General features: G+C 40.3%; 2 protein-coding genes across 4 annotated transcripts in view; one reads left to right on the top strand and one right to left on the bottom strand.

The window, feature by feature from the left end:
- Positions 1 to 1,581, top strand: part of PM20D2 (peptidase M20 domain containing 2) — a 242,824-nt gene extending 241,243 nt beyond the window's left edge. For all 3 annotated transcript variants that reach the window (XM_030555925.1, XM_030555924.1, XM_030555926.1), the window contains one exon: positions 545 to 1,581. The gene's annotated coding sequence lies outside the window, so the exon portion shown is untranslated. The remainder of the gene's footprint in view (positions 1 to 544) is intronic.
- The window catches only part of GABRR2 (gamma-aminobutyric acid type A receptor rho2 subunit), a 61,697-nt gene extending 40,652 nt beyond the window's left edge, over positions 1 to 21,045 (bottom strand). Inside the window, exons 1-2 of the mRNA XM_030555918.1 lie at positions 20,918 to 21,045; positions 815 to 921 (exon numbers count right to left, since the gene is read on the bottom strand). Of these exons, the coding sequence (XP_030411778.1) occupies positions 815 to 921; positions 20,918 to 21,030 (220 nt within the window). The 5' untranslated portion in view covers positions 21,031 to 21,045. The remainder of the gene's footprint in view (positions 1 to 814; positions 922 to 20,917) is intronic.
- Between the last annotated feature and the right edge of the window lie 1,745 nt (positions 21,046 to 22,790).

Genomic DNA, 22,790 nt, shown 5'->3' on the forward strand with positions numbered 1-22,790 from the left:
TTTCCAGAACCCAGTTGTCTGTTAGGAAGACTGAGGGGGCATCTTTGATCTGCTGGCTCCTGATACATGGTGGCAGGAACTAGCTCTCTGCCCTCTGTAGCAGCTTCTCCCCTCACCTCTTCTTCTTTTTCCCACATAGCTTTTCTGGGCTAGAGCCAGCTACTGGGAGGATTATGTCATGGCTGACATTGCCACTGCTGCCATGATCTACCTCTGGAGTAGTGAGCAGGGATCATCCTTTAGAATCAAGAGGGTGGCTCCTAAGCAAATTCTTGTGGTTGATGGGTGGGAAAAGGATGGAAAGGTGTTCGTGGGTTTGGTTCCTCCTCCTCCTATGTTGTTGTACAAAGTTATGAGAAATCAGGTTTACAACTTGACAAAACTATTCTGGTTCTTCTGTGAGCATGCAGAGTGAAGTGGCTGATGATTTATCTGTTTAATTATTTTATGATTTAATCATGTCAACTCAGAAGCTCAACATTAGCCTTCTTCACAACTAGAAATAAACATCCAACTAATAACTGTAGCTGTTCTTCCCTTCTAGACACAACTCTCAAGCAGAATGAAATATCATTTAAGAAAAGGTCCAGATCCACGCTCTTGGAAGCACTTGGAAGGAGAGCTTAACTATAGAAAGGAGTCTGTCTGTTCGCCTGAGGTACTGGAGGCCAAAGTCTGCTACAGTTACCTTGGAGTACCCACTGAAGGTATTGGGGTTCTTTCCACCTTACACAGAGGTAGGAGAGAACAATCTGGCTCAGAGATATTTTCCCAAAACAAATGAAGTGAAAAATAGACAGAACAATATTCCTACCTCCAAAAGCTGGCCTCATGGTAAAATCATGGTCATCGACTCTCAGAAGCTGATCTGTTTTTCCTTTCCGAGTTTTGGTTATGTCATGATTCTTCTTATAGATGTGGCTGTAAAAGATGAACAATATGGCTGCCTGTCACTCCAGATCTGCAATCATTGTACCCAAAGTTACTCTAAAAAGATGACACCTTAGTGGATGAGAGTTATTTTGTCTTGCTGGTTTCCATGTGATGTTAAGGAGTAGCAATATGCATGGTAGTTTTGTCTGAGCAGCTCCCCACTGCTGGAATTACCATGAGAGCAGCACAACTTCTGGGCATGGTGGTGGGGGAGGCAGCATGGAAGAGACAGGGATGCCGTGCTGCAGCTACTAGCATGGAATTACCATGCATACAGTCCAAAGCCATATTTTTAATGTCCATTTCTAAGTCTAACAAGGTTTTCTCAGCTGCCAGCCCTGCAACTTCAGCACGGTCTCTGAGAATCATGCTGTGCTCTTTCTACTTCAGATATCATTACTGTCAAAAGGATTCTAGAATGAGAGTGTAGCAGGTAATTTTACTGAGAATGCTCAAGGTAGGCTAGGAAGCACTTGCTTTTCTGCTGCTACGTTGTTTCTTTTGTGCTGACTATAGTAAAAATAGGGTTTGATCTAAAAACTAAACTGATGTGACTTGGACTTCAAACAGGTCTGCCCACTGTCAAGGTGGGTGAGGTATTATCTTTTAATGGATCAACTTCTGTTGGTAAAAGAGACAAGCTTTCAAGCTACACCTGACCTGAAGAAGAGCACTGTGTAACTTAAAAGCTGGTCTCTCTCACCAAGTTGGTTCAATAGAAGATATTACATTGTCTCGCTAATATCCTGGAACCGACGTGGCTACAACAACACTTCATAGAGTATCAAGGTGACATTATGGTAGATTCACTTTTTTTGGACTATATTTATGCACTGTCATATGATGCTCTGAGTCCACTGCACCAATGGGAGCTGGGCGTGTGGATTGGGGGAAGCTTGTTTCCCATAAACCTTAGTACTTTATCTTAATAAAATCACTCCATTCCCTCCAGGGTATTGGTATTGCATTGTTCTCTCTCTACCTGAACTCCACCTTAATTCTTAGTACTTCATTGCCCTGTATAGCAAATGAGATAATGAATTCATTTTTCATTCAGATATAATGGAATATACCACGATCTAGAACCACAGTAAGGAGATAGCAACAAGCCCCTGAATAAAGGGCTAAAAAAATTAACCAACCAGCATACGCTGGGAATTCAGCTGTAGTCCTGTCAGCTAACTGCCCCATGCACCTCTAAGAGAAAATCCGATTCTGCAATCACAACAGTTCCACATCAATATCAGAGGAAGGATTAGAATAATTAAGATCTCTGAACCCCTTTGCCCTGAAAGTGAGATCTTATAAGATCTAAATACTGCTGCAATTAATGATCAGAGAGTCACTAAGAAAATAAAAGGGGTGAGGCAGGACAGTTAAATCCATTTGTTTGGGGGGTCATTAGCTGGTAGAGGCAGAACTTGAGTGGAGGAATTAGAACTCTATGTTGGCAATAGTGAATGCAAGAAAAAAAGATACCAAATGAGGATGAGAATTTCCAACAAAAACAGACCTTAAAAATAAACACATGAATAATCCATTGAAATCAGTAAGGATCAGGTCTCTGGGTAGAAGTGTTTCTCAGCATGTGTATTAAATACTAGTGTTATCTGTTCGTATACAAAGTTAATAAGGGCATGATGATGAACAGCTGGAAACACTGGCCAATAGTCTGTGCTCAGTTACGGATGTGTGCAACTCCATGGGTGTTAACTGAGTTGCACTCTTATTAAAATCAGCTATGCTACTAGAGGGTACCAAGTGTTGCACCTATTTTGAAAAAGGCTGTAGGGCTGATCTAGAGAATTATAAGCCTTACTTCATTGGGGATATATTAGCTGAAATAATAATTATAAACAGAACTATTAAACAGTGAGATGAACATTATATGATAGAGCCAACCCAGCATGGCTTCTGTAAAAGAAAAGGGTGCATCTCTCTAATATGTTAAAGTTCTTTAAGTTAACAAAATAGCAAATTAATGAGAACAGCTAATAAAATTGATTTGGGTTTTCAAAAAGCCTTTGATAAAGTCTCTCACCAAAGGGGTGTATTAAGGAAATTAAGCAATCATGGGGTGAGGTGTAAAATACTGTTATGGATTGGTAACTAGTTAAGAGGCAGAAACAAAGAAAGGTCAGCAATAGGGTGGCCCAAGATCTGTACTAGGACCAGTGTTGTACAACACCTTTATTAATTACTTGTAGAAAAGGTGAACAGAGAGGTGGCAAAATTTGTAGTTGACTTGAAATTATTAAATTACTCATGATTAAAGAATTTGGTGAGGAACTTCAGGACAACCAAACAAAGTGGGTAGCACAGTGGCACACGGAAACTGGTTTTAGGCAAGCAGCAGACAGCATTAATTTGATTAATTTAATGTACTCCTCTCTACATACATGCACATCATACATCATTTGAAATCTTATTATGTCTATTTTAAGGTGAGGTATGATGTGGAGCTGTCAAGTGGTGCTATTACCAAAGAAACAGGGATATACAGTGACACCATCAGCATTTTAAAAATGATCATTTTAAACTACCAGAAATGAATGAAAATATTTCTATGACTCTATGTATTATTGCATGACATAAAATTGGATTTCTTTGTGAGCTCAAAGCATAACAACAATGTAAAAGAAAACCTAACAATAAATCTATACAAGTATCATTGAAATGTAATAGTGCTGGTGACATTTCTAGTTAACATCATCGTCAATTTTTTCATCATTATGAATGGCTTACCTCAGTCTTCATTGCCTTGGCATTTACACAGTTCTGTACAGGGAACATTGTTTTGACTACAGACACAGCTGATTGCGCACCGACCCCTACTGATACAACTAAGATTTTGTAGAAGCGCAGATGTCATTGGACCCTTGAAGAATATAGGATGTAGTTCATGATCCACATTTTCCCATCCTTGTTGCAAAGGTGATTCAATATCTAGTTTATCTATGTGTGAAGACATCCAAGCCTTTGTTTGCCAGGATGTTCTTCTGACATGATCTTCAAAACTGTCCTGACATGATGGGAATTAGGCCAGTGACGTGTCCTTTTTGATGGATTGACTGAGGTGCAAGCAATTTGGGTCTTTGTGGGTCTCCTTTTCTTTCTTGCTTTGGTCATACACCACTGCTATCAAATTCCTTGCTGCAGAAATTGTGGCTTGTCCATCACTTTCTCCCAATTTGACAAGCTCTCTCAAGTGGTAGGCTCCCTTTATTTTGACAATATTAAACACAGATTTTTCCTCCAATACCAAATAGGAATAACACAGAGTCACATCCTGTTAATGTTAATCCTGGAAGTATGTTGCAGAAGTCATGTGTGCATGTGTCACAAATTGCATGCACTGGTATAAAGCGATGCTTATCAATTGTCCTGGGAATGGTCCCTGTCTCAATCCATGTGTTATCTATGTGTTCCATTTTTTAAAAGGAATGAACAGCAAGCACCAAAACATCTGTATCAGATGACCTAATTACTATGCTTTCTTTCACACCGAAAGACCAAACGGTCATATAGGCACATAGAGCATACAGAAGCATCCTTGTGTGCACTTGTTCTTGAGTACTGTACAAATCTTGGGCTTCTTCAGTGCCTCTATAGATGACGGAATTTGCTACTTTGCTATTGAAAAAGTCCCCAATGAGAAGTAATGCATGTGCTGGATGTGCTTCTATATTCTCAGGTGCTTTTTGAACCATATATTCACAGAGGAATTTTACAAGTGACTGCTTGTTGGATGCCATGTTTAGAAACTTCTTCCATGGAGGCACAGGGCATCCACCAATCACCTAGTATTTCTTGCATGCAACCATAGATCCTGTCCAGTACTGTCTTTTTGCAGTATATGAATCAATGGTACAGCATCACTAGGGATATTGTGTTAATTGCACAAAAAGAGGACAGCAAAATCAGAGATGGACAGCAAGAATGATTAAGGGCATGGAAAAACTTTCATATCATGCAAGATTTTGAAAGGAGGTAGAGAAGAGGAAACATGATAAAAGTATACAAAAAATAAATGCTTTAGAGAAAGTAGATCGGGAACACTTAGCCTCATAACACAAAGACAAAGTACCATTGAGGTTAAGAGCTTAACAAGATTCATTTATATGAACAAGAAGAATAACCAGAATTCTAACAAACAGGAGTTTTGATAGGAATATAAAGCCAAACAGTAACTGGTAAAGGTTAGAAGGAAACATTCCCTGGAGGAAGGTTACTTCATAACTGCCTACTTCAGGGTTTATTGAACTTTCCTCTGTGTCAGCCACTGTTGGAGACAAGATACTTGACTAAATGGACCACAGTTCTGATCCAGTAAGGCAATTCCTATGCTCCTCAGGTACTGCACACTGGGAGGAAGAATCATAATTATTCATACACAGTACTAACTCTTATTAACTTTAACCACTCAGGAGAAAGACCTGAGCATCATTGTAGAGCTGCTCAATGAAAACCTTCTACTCAAAAGATGTGAGTAATCAAAGGAATAACCAAAAAAGCAAACAAAATATTAGTTTTGTATAAGAATGTTATGAACAATACTGACAATATTATAATGCTGCTATACAAGTCAATGATACACCTTCACCTGGAATACTATATTTAATTCTGGACACTCCAGCTCACACAGATAAAGCAGAAATAGATGGGTCCAGAGATACACAACCAAAATGATTAGAGGCATAGAAAGACTCCCAACATAAGGACAGATTGAAAAAACTGATGCCATTTACTTTAGTGAGTTGTTGAGAAAGAAGGGACATTGCAGAGTTATAGAAAACAGAGAATACTAACAAAGAATACTAGAGAAAATAAGCTGGGTGTTCTCTATTTACATTTCTCAAGATATTTAAAACAAGGGAGTACTGAATGATATTAAAAGACAACAAATTTAAAACTGACAAAAGGATTTTTTAAAAACCCCACAGACACAGCACCCTTGGAACTCAGATGCAAAAATTTTAAGGCCGGAAGGGACTGTTGTGATTATATTGTCAGATTGCCTGCATTATGCAGACAATAGGATTTCACCAGGTTGTTCCTGCATCAAGCCCGTAACTTCTGGTTGAGTTGAGGAATAAATCCAGTGTTTGCTCACAATTGCTCTTGGCTTTTGGAAGTGGCCCTTTTAAAGTGCCAAATTTTATTTTTATTTTTATATATATGTATATATACTGGTCAGAATTATATTCTTATTGGCACAAGATAGCACTGAGACCAAGAGCTTAGCAGGATTAAAAATAAAAAAACTAAAACAAGGAAATATTTTTAAAAAAGGATTTGACATTTATATGGATAATAAGAATTTTCCAGGGCTACATTGGATGAGATCTAAAAAAATTTGAAATATAAGCCCTCAAGCTCCAGGGCATAAGCCAATCACTAATAGGGTAAAAAAAAAAATTCTTTATACACAGAATAGTTCATAACTGTCTATTATTGGTTTTTCTTGCACCTTCTTTTACAGCATCTCATGCTGACCACTGTCATGACAGGATACTGGTCTAAGTGGACTATTGATCTGATGCAGTATAGCAATGCCTATTACCTATTTCTTAGCAGGGCCGCCTGGGGCGGGGGGACAAGTGGGGCAATTTGCCCCGGGCCCCGCAGGGACCCCCACAAGAATTTTTCAGGGCCCCTGGAGCGGGTCCTTCACTCGCTCTGGGAGCCCCAGAAAACTCTCACGGGGCCTGGGCCCCCGGAGCTTCTTCCACTCTGGGTCTTCGTCAGCAATTCGGCAGCGGGTCCCAGGGCAGAAGGACCCCCCCACCGCCAAAGTGCCCTGAAGACCCGTGGCAGGGCGGTCCTTCTGCCTCAGGACCCGCTGCCGAAGTGTCAGATCTTCGGCGGCAATTCGGCAGTGGGGGAGTCCTTCCGCTCTGGGACCTACCGCTGAAGTGCCCCAAATACCCGTGGTGGGGGGGGTCCTTCCGCCCCAGGACCCGACGCAGGAATGCCAGGGCTTCGACAGTAATTCGGCAGCGGGGGCCCCCCACCGCCAAAGATCCCAGGCCCGCTGAATCCTCTGGGCAGCCCTGTTTCTTAATATGATTTTAGTTTAATATGGTCACTGAATACCTCCCTGGTCTCCAGTACAGTTTCTGAAAACTGCTAAATAAAGGCCTCATTACCTTTCCAGAACAGGTACAGAGAGCTGGAGAGGACACCACACTTGGTAAGTCCAATACTAAAGAAATACTAAGAGCTTGTCTTCACTCCTGGAGTAAGTCGAACCAAATTACGCTACTCCAGCTACGTGAATAACATAGCTTAGGTCGACTTACCCAAGCGTCTTCACTGCGCTGCTTTGACGGGAAACGCTCTCCCATTGACTTACCTTAATCTTCTCAGGGAGCTGGAGGACAAGGATCAACCAGAGAGTGCTCTGCCATCAATTTAGCAGATCTTCACTAGACCCACTAAATCAACTCCTGCTCCATAGACTGCAGCAGCATCAATCTCCCCGTAGTGCAGACCCGCAGCCCTAAGATCAGTATCTCCTGGTTTTCTATGCAATGAAGTGCACCAGACTAAGGCTATGTCTGCACCACCACTGGATGTGGTACATACAGCTACAGATGTACAGTGGAAGCTAAATGCAAAATGGAGCAGAATGTACTAAAAAAAGGACATGGTTATCTGTAAGAACTATTTTGGATTGGCATTCAAAATGTAATCTCTCCTTTACACATAGTAAAGTCAGCTGAGCATTTCCTGTTGAGGGAATCTCTGGGCAGTTTTAAGCTGGCTCTAATAAACCCCTCAGAGCTCCTCAGTCTAGGGGACGTGTTGGGGGTGTCGCTGAAGTGCCACTGAGGATTCTCTAATTAATGTGAGTGACCAATTCAATCCCCTTCTGTCTCTAGGACCCCAGAGGACAGCCAGCCATCTTTGTGCCTGCCTTCAGGTGTGAGGAGTACTGCTGCAGTCCACCTGAGAATTCAACCCCTAAGTGATGGGAGCAATTTTATTTTCAGAATGTGTGGAAAACTGTATCAGTTCCCCAGTAGCTGACAGAAACAAATCCAAAGGCAGTTCATGGGCACTGACATTGCAAATAAAAGCGTATTCCACACTGCTCACTATCACATGTTCTACATATCCTGGATCAGCTGGTGTCTGTGACCCTTAACTATAATTTTTGCAAGATTTTTTATGAATCTTTAGATGGGAAGAAGATATGTGCTAATATTTTGTTATCAATGCTGTTGCTCAAGTTCTTAGTATGCTTTGCAGATAAAGTAGAATATGGTTTGTTCCTGATATTGTGTAATACCCATTGTGATGTCTTGCTTAGGACACCCAGAACTGTGAGTCCCTGTGTTTCGGCTCTGCCTCAGCACGAGTGAACTTTGCTGCTGCTAAGCTCTGTGTCAGTTCAAACCTTGCTTTGAAGGTAACAATCAGTAAACTTCAGTTCTCGAGTTTCCTAGGGACGTCTCCCTGCAGAGTTCAGCCCCTCTCACTGGGAACTCATGGAAGTTATGAAGTTAGCTGCCTCCAAAGAGGTGGCACACATCAGCCTGTTAGGTTAGCAAAAGACTCACACTCCACTTCAATTCACAGCACTGGGATGATTTTTAATAAAACAAGAATAAGTTTATTAACAAAGAACAGAGATTTAAGAGGTACACAGCAAGAGAAAAGAGACTGGTATGGTTACAAACAAAACTTTCTTGGGACAAAACTTCATCTTAACAAGTTACAATTTTTGCTTAAGCAGTTTTCTTACTTATATCAAGTTACCAGCATCCTCTTCCTTCAGGTGAGGGGATCCAGCTTTCACAGGCTCACAATTCTCTATGTCCCCTAAGTGATGGATGACAAAAAGGCTTCTGCTAATATTTTCCAAAACTCATTGTTTTGTCCCCAGAGTCAGGATGACCTCTTGCTGGTCTTCCCTTCCTGTTGATTTCCTGCCACCCAGCTGATCTGTATGTAAATGAGGTTTCTGCTGCCTTCCCTTCTATCAGGGAGAAAACCTGTTTCCCCCTTTGTTTGGTCACAGACTTTAAAGCATAATCTTAGTATCTATAATTCTTCATATAGTGTTCATACATACATTTCACAATGATATTAATCACCAGCTTTCATAAAAGACCTTATTCAATATCCTTTCATAGTACAATAATATTGTATACAATCAGTTGACTCAATTGCTTATTCTTTGGGGTTTACACCCCTTGTTCTTCCTGGTCCCTAATCGTCACACCGATCCTGCAAACTATCAGTAAATCAAACCTCATTTACTGTGGTCCTGACCCTGCATTCCTTATCCACCCAACACCCATCAGACGCTAAACCAACAGCAAAACCAATGACAATTATAGTGTTAAATAAAGTTCACACAAGGATGCTTTGTCTGCAGAGAAACTGTCTTTTGGTATGGGTGTTACACCAGGCAACGAAGTTCACATTCTACTTTCATGCTTTAGGAATGATTTTGCATATCCCAGTCTTGGCTTCACTTCACTCGCTGCCACATATGAGTTATGAGGTTATCTTTGGCTTGTGAGAGCAAACAGTATATTGCACACTGTCCATCATTACGATGAAATCAATGGGAGCTGCATCTGTATAAGTGAGAGCAGAACTGGGCCAGTATGTTTGAGTGCAAGGATACAGCACAGTGGCTACACTCAGCCTTCAGCACTAGAAATGCCTTTTGGCCACTGATCACGGCAGAGAACCACAGAACTAAATGTGTACTTGGAGCTTTACAGGTTCTACTGGAGGAAAGATCCCAGCCCTGGAAAACTTATGATCTATACAGACAATTATACAGACAAAGGATGGTAGGAAGGAATAGGGCTTAGACATTACTGACTGCCACTGACTTGTGTGACATTGGGCAAGCCATTTCACCTCCCAGTTTACAATGATACGACCCAAATGGGGGAATAATGGTATAAATATCATTCAGAACTTGGTTCCTTTGATGCCACTGCCATTCACAAGTACTAGTCTGTGCTCTCAACACATCCTATGAAAAGCGCTGAGAGATCTAGGGATACAAAGTTCTGTACAATGGTAAATTATATTATTATTGAAAATACAAGCATTTGTGCAAAAGAAATAGTCACTATGTTAATCGCGCCAGATGAATAAATGTTATGATCTGAACTGTACTTGGGTTCAAGGAGGAATCGAGCATTCAAACTGTGGTTCTGTTGACATCACTGCCAACTGCATGTGTCTGTGTCTCTCTGACCATTGAGTTTTTTGTTTTTCAATTGCTATTTTCTCCAGGGTGCAATGCTGTTTTGTAGTTGTAAGATGTTTTGTGATACACCATCTACATGCCCTTGACCTTGTTCAACCCAAACGAGAGCCACATACAAATAGAGCATATGCTGAGGCTTGTGTTGCAGCATGCTGATGGTTTGTGGTTTGTAGCCCTCTGGTTTCCTTCAGTATCTACTGTACTATACTGATACCAAGCAGTAGTTAATACTTCAGTATCTAATGCACATTACTAATATTGGGTACTGTAACTAATTCTTCATGGCTATTACCACGGTGAAATGAAACTCAAGGTTGATTAAACATAATTAAGGTGTACAATACTCACAAAATTTTAACTTTTTAAATTAATCATTGCCTTTAGTAATCTTCTTTCCCATACACTAACTTTATTACTCTTCTGAGCAATTTGCTTTAAATGAGAATTTGGAAAGTAATTTACTCTAAAAAAATGTACCACCAACAATAATTTCATTTCCACTTGAAGCTGGCCATGCATTTCAAGCTAAGAACATCAATTTAGAAAGCCTTCCCAGCAATGGAAACAAATAGGAAAGAATATTCAAAACCCACTAGTGGTTTTGTTCACCTCACTTTTTGGCTGCCCAGCCCCAAGCACATACTTGGGTATTTCTGAAAATCAGGCCCCTTTTAGATGTTTCAAGTTGAGTACCCAAAATCCCTGGGCACTTCTGAAAATCTTGGCCAATTCTTTTCAGCTAAAAAAAGTTCAAATCAAACTCCGTTTCCATAGTGTTTTGTTTACATTAATATCATATTCAGCATTTGGAAAAAAGAGTATCCATCCTTTTCCAACTGTGGCTGTTGAAGATGGTAATTGAGGGGTGAAAAGGAAAGCACAGGTAGAGAGGTAAACATACAGAATGTCACTGAATCACAGTATTCCAGATGCAGAAATAGACACATAGGATTAAATTTCAGTGGATAGTTATATTGATTGATAAATTGTTTATAAACAATGGCCCCTGTCCTATAATCACATATGCCTGTATTTTTACCCATCTATGTAGTCCCGGGACTTCAAGGGCTCTACTTAATGTGCAAAAAGCAGGGCCATCAAGCAACTAAAAAAATTAATCACAATTAATCAGATGATTAAAAAAATTAAACGTGATTAATCACACTGAAACAATAATAGAATACCATTTATTTAAATAATTTTTGGATGTTTTCTACATTTTCAAATATATTGATTTCAATTACAACACAGAATACAAAGTGTACAGTGCTCACTTTATATTTGCAGTGTAAAAAACAAAAGAAATAGTATTTTTTAATTCACCTAATACAAGTACTGTAGTTCAATCTGTTTATCATGAATGTTAAACTTTCAAATGTAGAATTATGTACAAAAAATAACTGCATTCAAAAATAAAACGATGTGAAACTTTAGAGCCTACAAGTCCATTCAGTCCTACTTCAGCCAAATTGCTCAGAAAAGACAAGTTTGGTTACAATTTGCAGGAGATAATGTTGCCCATTTCTTGTTTACAGTGTCACCTGAAAATGAGAACAGGCATTTGCATGGCACTGTTGTAGCGGGCATTGCAAGATATTTTCATGCCAGATGCGCTAAATATTCATACATCCCTTCATGCTTCAACCACCATTCCAGAGGACATGCATCCATGCAAATGATGGTGTCATAAACAGATAAGTAAGAGTTAATAGAACAAAACTGCTTCATATCTCTTTTGCCTGGAAAGGGTTAACAAGAACAGTGAGCCTGGCTGTCACCTGACCTGAGGACCAATCAGAGGACAGGATACTTTCAAATCTTGAGGGAGGGAAGTTTTTGTGTGTGCTGTTAGTTTTGGTTGTTGTTCACTCTGGGGGCTCAGAGGGACCAGATGTGCAACCAGGTTTCTCTCCAATCTCTCCGATACAGGCTCTTATAGATTCAGAATAGTGAGTACTAGGTAGATAAAGCCAGTTAGGCTTATGTTTGTTTTCTTTATTTGCAAAAGTGTATATGGTTGGAAGGAGTTCAAATGTGCATTTGGCTGAAAGGAGTTCAAATTGGTATTTTGCTGAAAGGATTTTAATTTGTACTTGTATACTTAGGCTGGGAGAATATTCCCAGTGTCTACAGCTGAAAGACCCTGTACCTATTACATTTTAAATTTACAAAGATAATTTTTACTGTTTTTTCTTTCTTTAATTAAAAACTTTTCTTGTTTAAGAACCTGATTGTTTTTTTATTCTGGTGAGACCCCAGGGGACTGGGTCTGGATTCACCAGGGAATTGGTGGGGAGAAAGGAGAGAAGGGGGAGAGAGAGGCTAATTTCTCTCTGTGTCAGGATTACTTTCTCTCTCAGGAAGAGTCTGGGAGGGGGAAAGAGAAGGAGGGAGGAAGGTGAATTGTCCTCTCTGTTTAAAGATTCAAGGAGTTTTGAATCACAGTGATCTTCCAGGGTAACTCAGGGAGGGGAAGCCTGGGAGAGGCAACAGTGAGAGAAAGGGTTTACTTTCCTTGTGTCAAGATCCAGAGGGACTGGGTCTTGGGGGTCCCCGGGCAAGGTTTTGGGGGGGACCAGAGTGTACCAGGCACTGGAATTCCTGGTTGGTGGCAGCGCTACAGGTTCTAAGCTGGTAGTTAAGCTTAGAGGAATTCATGCTGGTACCCCATCTTTTGGACACTAAGGTTCAGAGTGGGGGGTTTATATCATGACAGATGGGTTCTGCTCGATAATGATCCAAAGCAGAGTGGACCGACATGTTCATTTTGATCATCATGAGTCAGATGACACCAGCAGAAGCTTGATTTTCTTTTTTGGTGGTTCAGGTTCTATAGTTTCCACATCTGAGTGTTGCTCTTTTAAGACTTTTGAAAGCATGCTCCACACCTCGTCCCTCTCAGATTTTGAAGGGTACTTCAGATTCTTAAACCTGGGGTTGAGTTCTATATCTATTTTTAGAAATCACACATTGGTACCTTCTTTCGTTTTGTCAAATCTGCTGTGAAAGTGTTCTTAAAATAAATATGTGCTGGGTCTTCATCCGAGACTGCTATAACATGAAATATATGGAAGAAAGTGGGTAAAACACAGAGCAGGAGACATACAATTCTCCCCCAAGGAGTTCAGTCACAAATTTAACACATTTTTTTAACGAGCATCAGCAGCATGGAAGCATGTCCTCTGGAATGGTGGCCTAAGCATGAAGGGACATACAAATGTTTAGCATATCTGGCATGTAAATACCTTGCAATGTTGGCTACAAAAGTGCCATGTGAATGCTTGTTCTCACTTTTAGGTGACATTATAAATAAGAAGCAGGCAGCATTATCTCCCGTAAATGTAAACAAACTTGTTTGTCTTAGTGTTTGACTGAACAAGAAGTACAACTGAGTGGACTTGTAGGCTCTAAAGCTTTATACTGTTGGGGTTTTTTTAAGTGCAGTTATGTAACAAAAAAAAATCTACATTTGTAAGTTACCCTTTCATGATAGAGAAATTGGACTACAGTACTTGTATGAGGTGAACTGAAAAATATTTCTTTTATCATTTTTACAGTGCAAATATTTGTAATAAAAATAATAATATAAAGTGAGCACTGTACACTTTGTATTCTGTGTTGTAATTGAAATCAATATATTTTAAAATGTAGAAAAACATCCAAAAATATTTAATAATTTTTAATTGGTATTGTATTGTTTAACAATGCGATTAATCGTGATTCTTTTAATCGCAATTAATTTTTTTTTAGTTAATTGCGTGAGTTAACTGCTCTTAATCGACAGCCCTAGTATTAAGTTATTTCCTGTGTACTTGCAGGACAGGTCAAATTTACATGATCGATGACTGTTATCTAAGAGAATCTTCAAGGAACAGATGTCAAATTTGGTAGGAAAAAAACCCCATACATCAGTGGTACCAAACTCTCAGTATCATTATATCCCAAAAGAATGTCTCAAACCTGTCTTTTACTGTATTGTGTGTAATCTATTGTGATGGGGTCAGGCTAGACAGCTATAGAGAGAGGCCCTGTTGGGTGCTGGGAAGTGGGTGGGCATAAGCCCGCCCACAGCTAAAAGCCCCTCCCCCAGCCTGGGGAGGAGCTACCGAGCCCAGAACTCAACTAAGTTCAGGGGACAACAAAGAAAAAAACAGGAGCAGGTGTGGGGGTCAAAGGGTCAAAACTAGGGAACCTGAAGAGGACACTGAGCAGAGAACCCCAGACAGCGCGTACTGCTCCTCAAAGGCATCCAAGGAGCCAGCAGATGCCACTCAGAGGAACTCTGCCTCGATGAGTGAGCAGAAAAAGGAACGAAAACAGGCCCTACAGTCACAGAGCTCCCCTTCAGCCAACCTCCTCTTCCTGGTGTTATAAATAGCCACCTTGGCCATGGCCAGGAGGAGGTGCACAAGGAGGTCCCTTGACTTTGTGGGGCCACGAATAGGGTGTGCATAAATAAACAGGTGCAGGGAAAAGTGCAGCCAGAACCTCAATAAGAGGTTCTGGAGGAGCCGGAAAAGAGGCTGCAACCTGGCGCACTGAAGATACATATGCACCAGGGTCTCCCTCACACCACAGAAAGGGAAGACTTCGGGGATGGGGTGAACCATGCCAGGTACACGCCCATGCTCATGGCTCTCTGTAGTAGCCATCAGCTTATATCTCCGGTGGGCAACCACACTAGGGTAGAATACAAGCTGGCCTACTGGGGCTCCCCACCCTCCAGAGCTGGTAATAGGTCCCGCCACTTGGTGTCCGGGCAGGACACAAGGGTGGGGAAATGAAGCGTGTGGAGCCCAAGCATGTACAGTTGTTCTCTCAGCGTGGTTCGGAAGCAAACCGGTTGCAGAGCACGTAGCTGGTTTGGGGAGGAGGGGGACGGGGAGGCTAATGGGGCAGGATGGAAAGATCTGGAGGGCCTGGGGTGAGGGGTGGATGGGGAGTGCCCTCTTGCAGGACCCGCTCGAGGTAGACCCAAGAAGAAGACAGTAAGGTGGCCTCAACCTCCCAAAGTACACACTGGGGTGTCCAAAGGGTGAAGAGACCCATGTGCCAACCTAGTGCTAGGGGATCCATCCAGTCCTCCTGGTCGTAGTCCAGGAGGTCTCCAATCCTGGTGACTTCTGCCAGGACCAACCTCTGGCACACCAAGGGAGACTCCGCCATCTGCACATGAAACTGGAGATTGTGTAGTAGGGGCTCTGCGAGGAGATCTATCCCCTCGGTAGCCAACACAGATCTGGTCGCTGAGACCAGTGTCCAGGTCCAGAGGAGGTCCTGGTAGAAGACTGGCAGCTCAGAGAAGTCTTGCAGAAGACCTCTTGGATGGAGACAGAAGAGCTGCCAGTCAGATTGGAGCCCTTGGAGGCAGCAGAGGAAGGCATGCGGCAGTGTGCTCCATGCCTGGCTACCTGCACTATAAAGAAGTCTCTGCAAGGCCTGGAGGTGGAAGACATGGACCTGAGTGCACTAGCATTTTAGGCCCTTTGCCTCCTCCTCCATAGGGTCCCCCCTTCCTCCAGGGGGTATAGGAGAGTAGTAGAAGGCAGGTATATCAGCCCCAGAATAAGCAAGTCCCTTTTCCCCTGGTAATTGAACAGGGGTTTCTCCAGGTTAATTAGGACACACGGGGCCAATCAAGGACCTGCCAGAACCTGTTAAAAGCCTCCCCTCCAATCTGATAGGCATGCACAATAGGAACTGTGGGGAGCTGGTGTGCAGCTGGAGAGCTGGATGGTGCAGACACTGACAAACGCCAGAAGGAACATCTCACAGGTGAAAAGAGGTGAAACGCAGGGGAAACCCTGCCCAACAAGGTACAGCCCTTCTGAGCCCTAGAGGTTTGGGGAAAGAGACCCCACCAGAGGGGAGAGACTGAAATGGGTGTCTGGCCTGCTGCCACTACACCCGGAGGAGCTACCAGAGACTAAGAGGCTCTCCTCCCCTGTCAGGAAGGCTGGGAGGAACCCCTGCTCTGACAAGGTGAAGACAGTAAACCCAGAGGTGTGGGGAAATTCCCAGGGAGAGAGGAATTCCCCAGCCCTCGCCTAAGAGGAAGTATGGAATCCACCAAGCCAGAGAAGGAGCTCTGCCACACCATACAGAATACACCACATTGATCCATGGTGTAACTCTGGTGACTTCAATAAATGTTTTGACTCAGCAGTTCATAGTGTTCTGTTTCTGAGAAAACCAGAGAAATCTCAAATCTTTATTACGTTACCAGTCCTAGGCCAGTTTTAGTTATGAACCCATGGTTTTGCCTTTGCTGAAAGTCATAAGGATTATGATATATTCTCCCTTTGACCCACTCATCAGATGTTCATTTTACATAAAAAGACTGATAAATAACAACTCAGTAAACTTCAAACAATCAAATGGGTGGTTTTGATTCCTTTCTTACTGAAGAAATACCACAATTTTCTTCTAAGTCTAGCAGTGTTCTGGGCTTCTTATGCATCCTTGTGAAAAATTACCAAGCATAGATGTTCCAAAATCTAAGTGGCCTAGAATGTCTGTGTTAACTATGTAATTGCAAATAACTTCGGAAATTACACACAAAAACTATGTTAAAGGAACATTATTAATTACGTGATCACAAACTACTTTCCCACAAGACCCCTCCCTCATTCAGTGCACAGAATAGACCTGATATGGGGAGTAATCAGGGATGTGTAGTGAAGGAGACTCGTTTCATTTGTGCAGAAGCTGGGAGGTGTGTAGTGAATGAGGCAAGGGATTACCAGGACAGAAAGCCTGGTCTCGTCATGAAGGCAGCTGAATGCTGCCCTGGGGAACTGGATTATATCTCTGCCTCTCCCACAGGGTTCCGTATGGTGTTGAGCAAGTCGCTGAGGGTATGTCTACACAAACCACCAGATTGGTGAGTAGTGATCGATTTATCGGGGATCGATGTATTGTGTCTCATCTAGACACGATAAATCAATCCCTGAAAACGCTCCCCATTGACTCCAGAACTCCATCAGGGCGAGAGGCGGAAGCAGAGTCGATGGGGAAGTGGCGGCTGTGCTATTCTCGTAGCTGAAGTTGCGTATCTTAGCTCGATCCCCCCACCCTAGTGTAGACTAGGCCTGAGGGTATGTCTACACTGCAGCTGGGAGGTGTGATTCCCAGCATGGGCAGACAGACTCACACTAGCTCAGCTCGAGCTACCATGCTAAATGTGTGGATTTTGCAGCATTGGTGGCAGCTTGGGTCAGCTGCTGGAGCCCAACTCCACCCAACCCTCTCAGTCCAAGATAGGGCAGGTAGCTCAAGCTGCTGCCAGTGCCACAACATCCACATTCTATTTTTCATGTGCTATCTCAAGTATGACAATCATACCTCCCAGCTGCAATGTAGACATGCCCTTAACCAAACTTTTCACAGGTAGTCACTAATTGTGTGTTCCTCATTTTCTGGGTGGGTACACAACTTGAGACCCTGGGATCTGATTTGAAGAAGTGCTGAGCACACAGAGCTGTACCTGAAGTCAATGGTGGCTGTGCTTTGAACAAATAGAGAGCTATATAATGCTAAGTACTCTTAAAAATCAGTATGTCAAATTGGGCACTTAAAATTAGTGGATACTTTTGATTTTACTCTTGGTACCTCAGTTTCCTATCTGTAAAATGGGCATAATACCCCCTCATCTCACAGGGATCTTGTGAAGATAAATTCAATAATGTTTGTGAAACACTCAGATACTATAGTGATGAGCACCATAAAAAGCCCATGAGGAAATTATTAATTTTGTCTTCAGAGCAGGGTCTGAATAGAATGCAATAAATAAGACCTAATGCCACATGTTGAACAATGATGGAAAATATTGATCCCTGTCCGTTCTGTGAACTGAATGAGACAGAAGCCTTGTGAAAAAAATAGCTTGTAATCATGTAATTAAAGACTGTATCATAATGCATACTCACAAGGGAGCTTAATTAAAGTTGCACAGGAAACCTTAATTCATAGGGTTACCAGATAGCAACTGTGAAAAAATGGGATGGGGATGGGGGATAATAGGCGCCTATATAAGAAAAGTCCTCAAAAAATGGGACTGTCCCTTTAAAAATGGGGCAGACGGTCACCCTATTAATTCAGGAATTTTCCAGATTTTGAGTGCTTGACTTTGCAACTCTAATAATATTAGTTTAATATTCTTTTAAAATAGCTGTGGTTTGTGTTGTGTAATTAAAATGATAGAAGAAGCTGTGTACAAAGAACAGAGGACAAGGAGCCAAAGTGCCCAGCTTCTATTCTTGGCTTTGCCACTGCTCTGCTGTTTTGCTTTAGCCAAATCACTTAATCGCTTTGTGTCTCAGTTTACCCATCTTTAATATTCATTATTCTGGGAACTGAGGGGGTCACTTAATATTAAACAAAGTTCTTTGAGATCCTTGAATATAACACTCTAAAAAGAGATCAAACAACGAATTATGGAGCAAAAAGATTTTTGGGTTAATAGAGCCAAAATCAAAGGTCTTTGAAGACATGTAAAGACTCCCATTAATGTACATGGCTTTTTAGTATGCACATATACTACACTGACCAGCACCTTATCTAAAATGGAAAATGGACAACTTTTAAATATAGGCTCCAATAGTTGAAAATATTTTTCTTGACTAATGTATTTATAGAAAAAGAAGCAAGAGAAATACAAAGCAGAATGCATGAGGCAGTTACAAAAATAAAAAAAAAATAAAAGACTCATTTATTTTTGTTTCTCTCTAAAAGGAATGGCAATCTGACATTGAAACTGGGTTTCATTTGACTGCAGGCAAAAACAGTCCAGCACCATGCAATTTTCAGCACAGGTTTGGTTTTAACACAAGACAACCAGAGTTTTGCAGTACAAAATAATCAGGAATGTTTAAGTTACTGCTACTATTTAACTCTGCATAAAATGTTTTTAACAGTGAGCACCACAGAAATGTCTATAAATAAAAAGAAAGGTGACTCTCATTTTTGAGTTTCTAAATAAACTGCATTTTACATACAGTAATGAATGCATTAAAAAAATCACAAGGACATAGTGGTCTATGCTAAGTATATAGTTTTGGTGGTTATTTAACATCTGTGGAGAAAGACATAAAAACTGTTCCTTATACTTTTGAAATATAATGATTTATCCTTTCATTGGCTAAAACATTGTTTGTTATACATTATTAATTCACAGTAAATCGAGTAATATCTATTGTCCTCTACAGTGCATAATCCATGTATTTAAGAAAAAAGTTTGACTATATCTTGAACTCTCTACAATTACGACGTTGCAAAAGTCAATGGGGTACGTAATTGTTTATTTTAATAAAAGTCAAGAATAATTTGCAAAGAGAGAAACCTTCCAATAATAACTTATTAACCAAGAGAGTGGCAGTACTTTTGAAAAGAGAAATGTTCAGACTGTAAAAATGTGTATTAGCAGTTTATGCTGCTTTGTAACTTTTCAAGGTAGAATTCAACCACATAGGAGAGAATCCCACGCAAGTACTAATGGTGAATCATTAGATTTCACAAACAAAATATTCTGAAAGAAAGCCCTGGATGCTTGAGATTTACATTCAGTAAGGACTAGATTGTTTTGAAGTCAGCGGCAGAGCATTCCTTTTGGTGTAAATGGTTTAGCATCAGGCCCTAGATATCTAAATTAGAGAATAAATTTTCTGTCACTAAAAACATGTGCTTGCATATTTTGCATTAAATACCAAAAGAAATATTAGACAATACTAGCCTCTCTGCTTCTGCTTCTTTCATAATACATTTTCTGCAAAACGTCTACTGAATCTCAGCACTATCTGTGGATAAAAAGGTATGTTCATGGTGCCATGTTAAACAATACAAAATGAATACAAAGATGACTGTTTACAGTCAGAGTGATTCCATTTAATAAGATGGATTAACCCAACTTTATTTTCAAGCTCTTAACCTAGCAAACAATCTTATAAGATATAATTGTCACTGGATGACATAACTCTATACAAAAAAGGATAATATACTCTGGACTGCTTGGCAGGTTTGGAAGCTTATCTTTTCTAATGTAAACCTCTCCTCGCCCCCAGTCTCAATAATAGTAAATCTAACAAACTTCACTAAGACCTTTAACTCTTTGGTGCACACTTGCCTTAATAATACTATAAAAAGTTATATTAAAGTTCCTACATAATTTTCCAAAATGTATCTGCAGAATAACTTTACAAAACTGATACAGTATATACTCCTATGCAGTAAGAATACCATGTACACTAACTAAAACCCCACAAGTTGTCAGGAGAAAATAAAATGCATTTTCAGATGGATTTGCATAATAGAGATGTTTAAACAAACAACCACAGGAAAATAGAAGGCACTTTGAAAGATTCATTTAAAATAAAGCCTTATGTTATTGCTGGGACGATATTTAAAACTGAATGGGCTGAACCCTTGGTCTACATCCACCTTCAGTTCTTACTGTATCTACAGTATTGTGTGTGCATGTCTGAGACTGTGTTCACTAAAATACAATCAATGGCCAGGTTACCAATGACAGCTGCTAGAAACATGACCAATTACAGTTAAATCTGAAGATAGCAGTAAAGATTGTATAAGTTTATTCAGAAGCCATAGAAGCTAGACACATATACAATTAAAATAGGCAAATTTCATGTACACGTCTAACTGAACTGACTGTATACATCTATACAGTATTAATTTCACTAATGTATATGTAGTGAGAGCAAAAGAGTTATATATTTGAAGGTTCCTTACCTTGCCTTCTGCACCTCCAGCTGACCTATGCACCTCCTGCTCCTGTGCTTTCTGCTCCCCACAAGAAGGACAAAGCAAAAGAGTAATAAAATGAGTTTTGCAAAATAAGGCATTTTGTGGGAAATAGCGATTAGACACTCTACACTCCAATAACCTCCAGCAGTGCAAATCCACCCTAGTTCAAACATTGAATCAGCTATAATTCCAGGGCCCTGTGTTTGTCAGCGTGATCATCGTTAAAAATACAGCTTTTCTGATTTAATAATTTAAACTGGCTTTTGAGGGCTTCTCACTCCAAGCTCATCCTTCCTCACTGCATAGTGATTGGCCATAACTCAAGAAGTTGTTTCTCCTGGCAGACAACATTTTCACTCGGTCCTAAAGGAGATATTTGCCAAAAGTCATTATATAAAAAGACTGCAATTCCACATGCCAGCTTTTTGTTCAAGCCGCTAATCCCAGAACTGTACTATCCTTCTGTCAGACTGTATAAAACCAGGCTCTCTCTTTTCATTAGGGATCCCAGATTTATCACTATAATATGCATCTTTAACATGGTGCTCCCAATATGTTTTGTGTTTAAGATCAGTACACTTTGCATTGCTGTACATGTTTTAGTATAGTTTTAGGGAATTTGATTTTTTTCTAGATCAGTTAACAGTTAGTCAGCTGTGTAGTATAATTTGTACCAGCATGCTGTTTTTGTGATACGAATTTTTTTTAAAAACCCATAACTCTTCCAAAAAAAAATTGTTTCCCCCACAGCTTAACAGCATTAAGGTGATTATTTATTTCGAATATTAGGATTTCTCTAATAATTACATTTTTAAAAATTAAAATTAAATAAAATATTTTTTGATTTTAGGACACTCAATAACTAAATGTTCTACGGTTCCAATCCTGCAAATACAAAAGTATGCAAGAAACTTTGTCCCTGTGAGAAGTCACTACTCATGTGAGTAGTGGGTTGCAGGACTGAGACCTTAATCTGTTAAAAAGTTTTGAGATTAGCATGAAAAGACATTACAGCAGCTGCTTTTTATCACAAGGAAGAGGATATTTTCAGGTGTCATTCTGAAGTTTATTGACTAAACAGTAAAGACAGGAGAATTCAATATTACACTTTGTCTTGACAGATGAAAAGGAAAGGATCACAGAATTAAAAATTAATAGTAATTTAGGTACAAGTGATCATGATTTGATAACATTTATAATGTACCAAGAGAATAAAACCCAGACCAGCATGGTGGGTGTGTGCATTGGGTGTGTGTTGTATTATAGACCTGTGTATTAAAAAAATCAACCTGGTTTAGTGGGGAAATGAAGGCAACCATAAAAAATATGTATATAACAAAAGGAAGAAAGGAAAAGTTGGTAGTAATAAATATAAATGAGAAACTAGGAATTATAGAAAATTGATTAGGGAAGCAAAGGGACAAGGAGAAATGTATATCCAGCAGAGTTTGGTGTGTGGGGGGGTTGTTTTTGCTTTTGTTTTAAGTATATTGGGGGGGGAAATCCTAACAATTATATTGGACCATTACTAGATGGAAATGACAGAAATGTCAATAATAATGCAGAAAAGGTAGAAGCATTCAAAAAATATTTCTGTCCTGTATTTGGGGAAAAACAGATGATGTAATCATATTTTATGGTAACACTCTCTCCATTCCACTAGTGTCTCAGGAGGATGTTACACAGTAGCTATTAATGTTAAATATTTTTAAATGAAGAATTCCAGATAACTTGCAACCACATTTTTTTAAAAGAGCTGGCTAAGGAGCAAGATAATTCTGGGCAAAATAATGGAATAGCTGATTCAGGACTCAATTAAGAAAGGAGGGTAATATAATTAATGCCAATAAATATGGAT

This window comes from Gopherus evgoodei, chromosome 3, assembly GCF_007399415.2.
Source record: "Gopherus evgoodei ecotype Sinaloan lineage chromosome 3, rGopEvg1_v1.p, whole genome shotgun sequence".
Lineage (NCBI taxonomy): Eukaryota > Metazoa > Chordata > Testudines > Testudinidae > Gopherus > Gopherus evgoodei.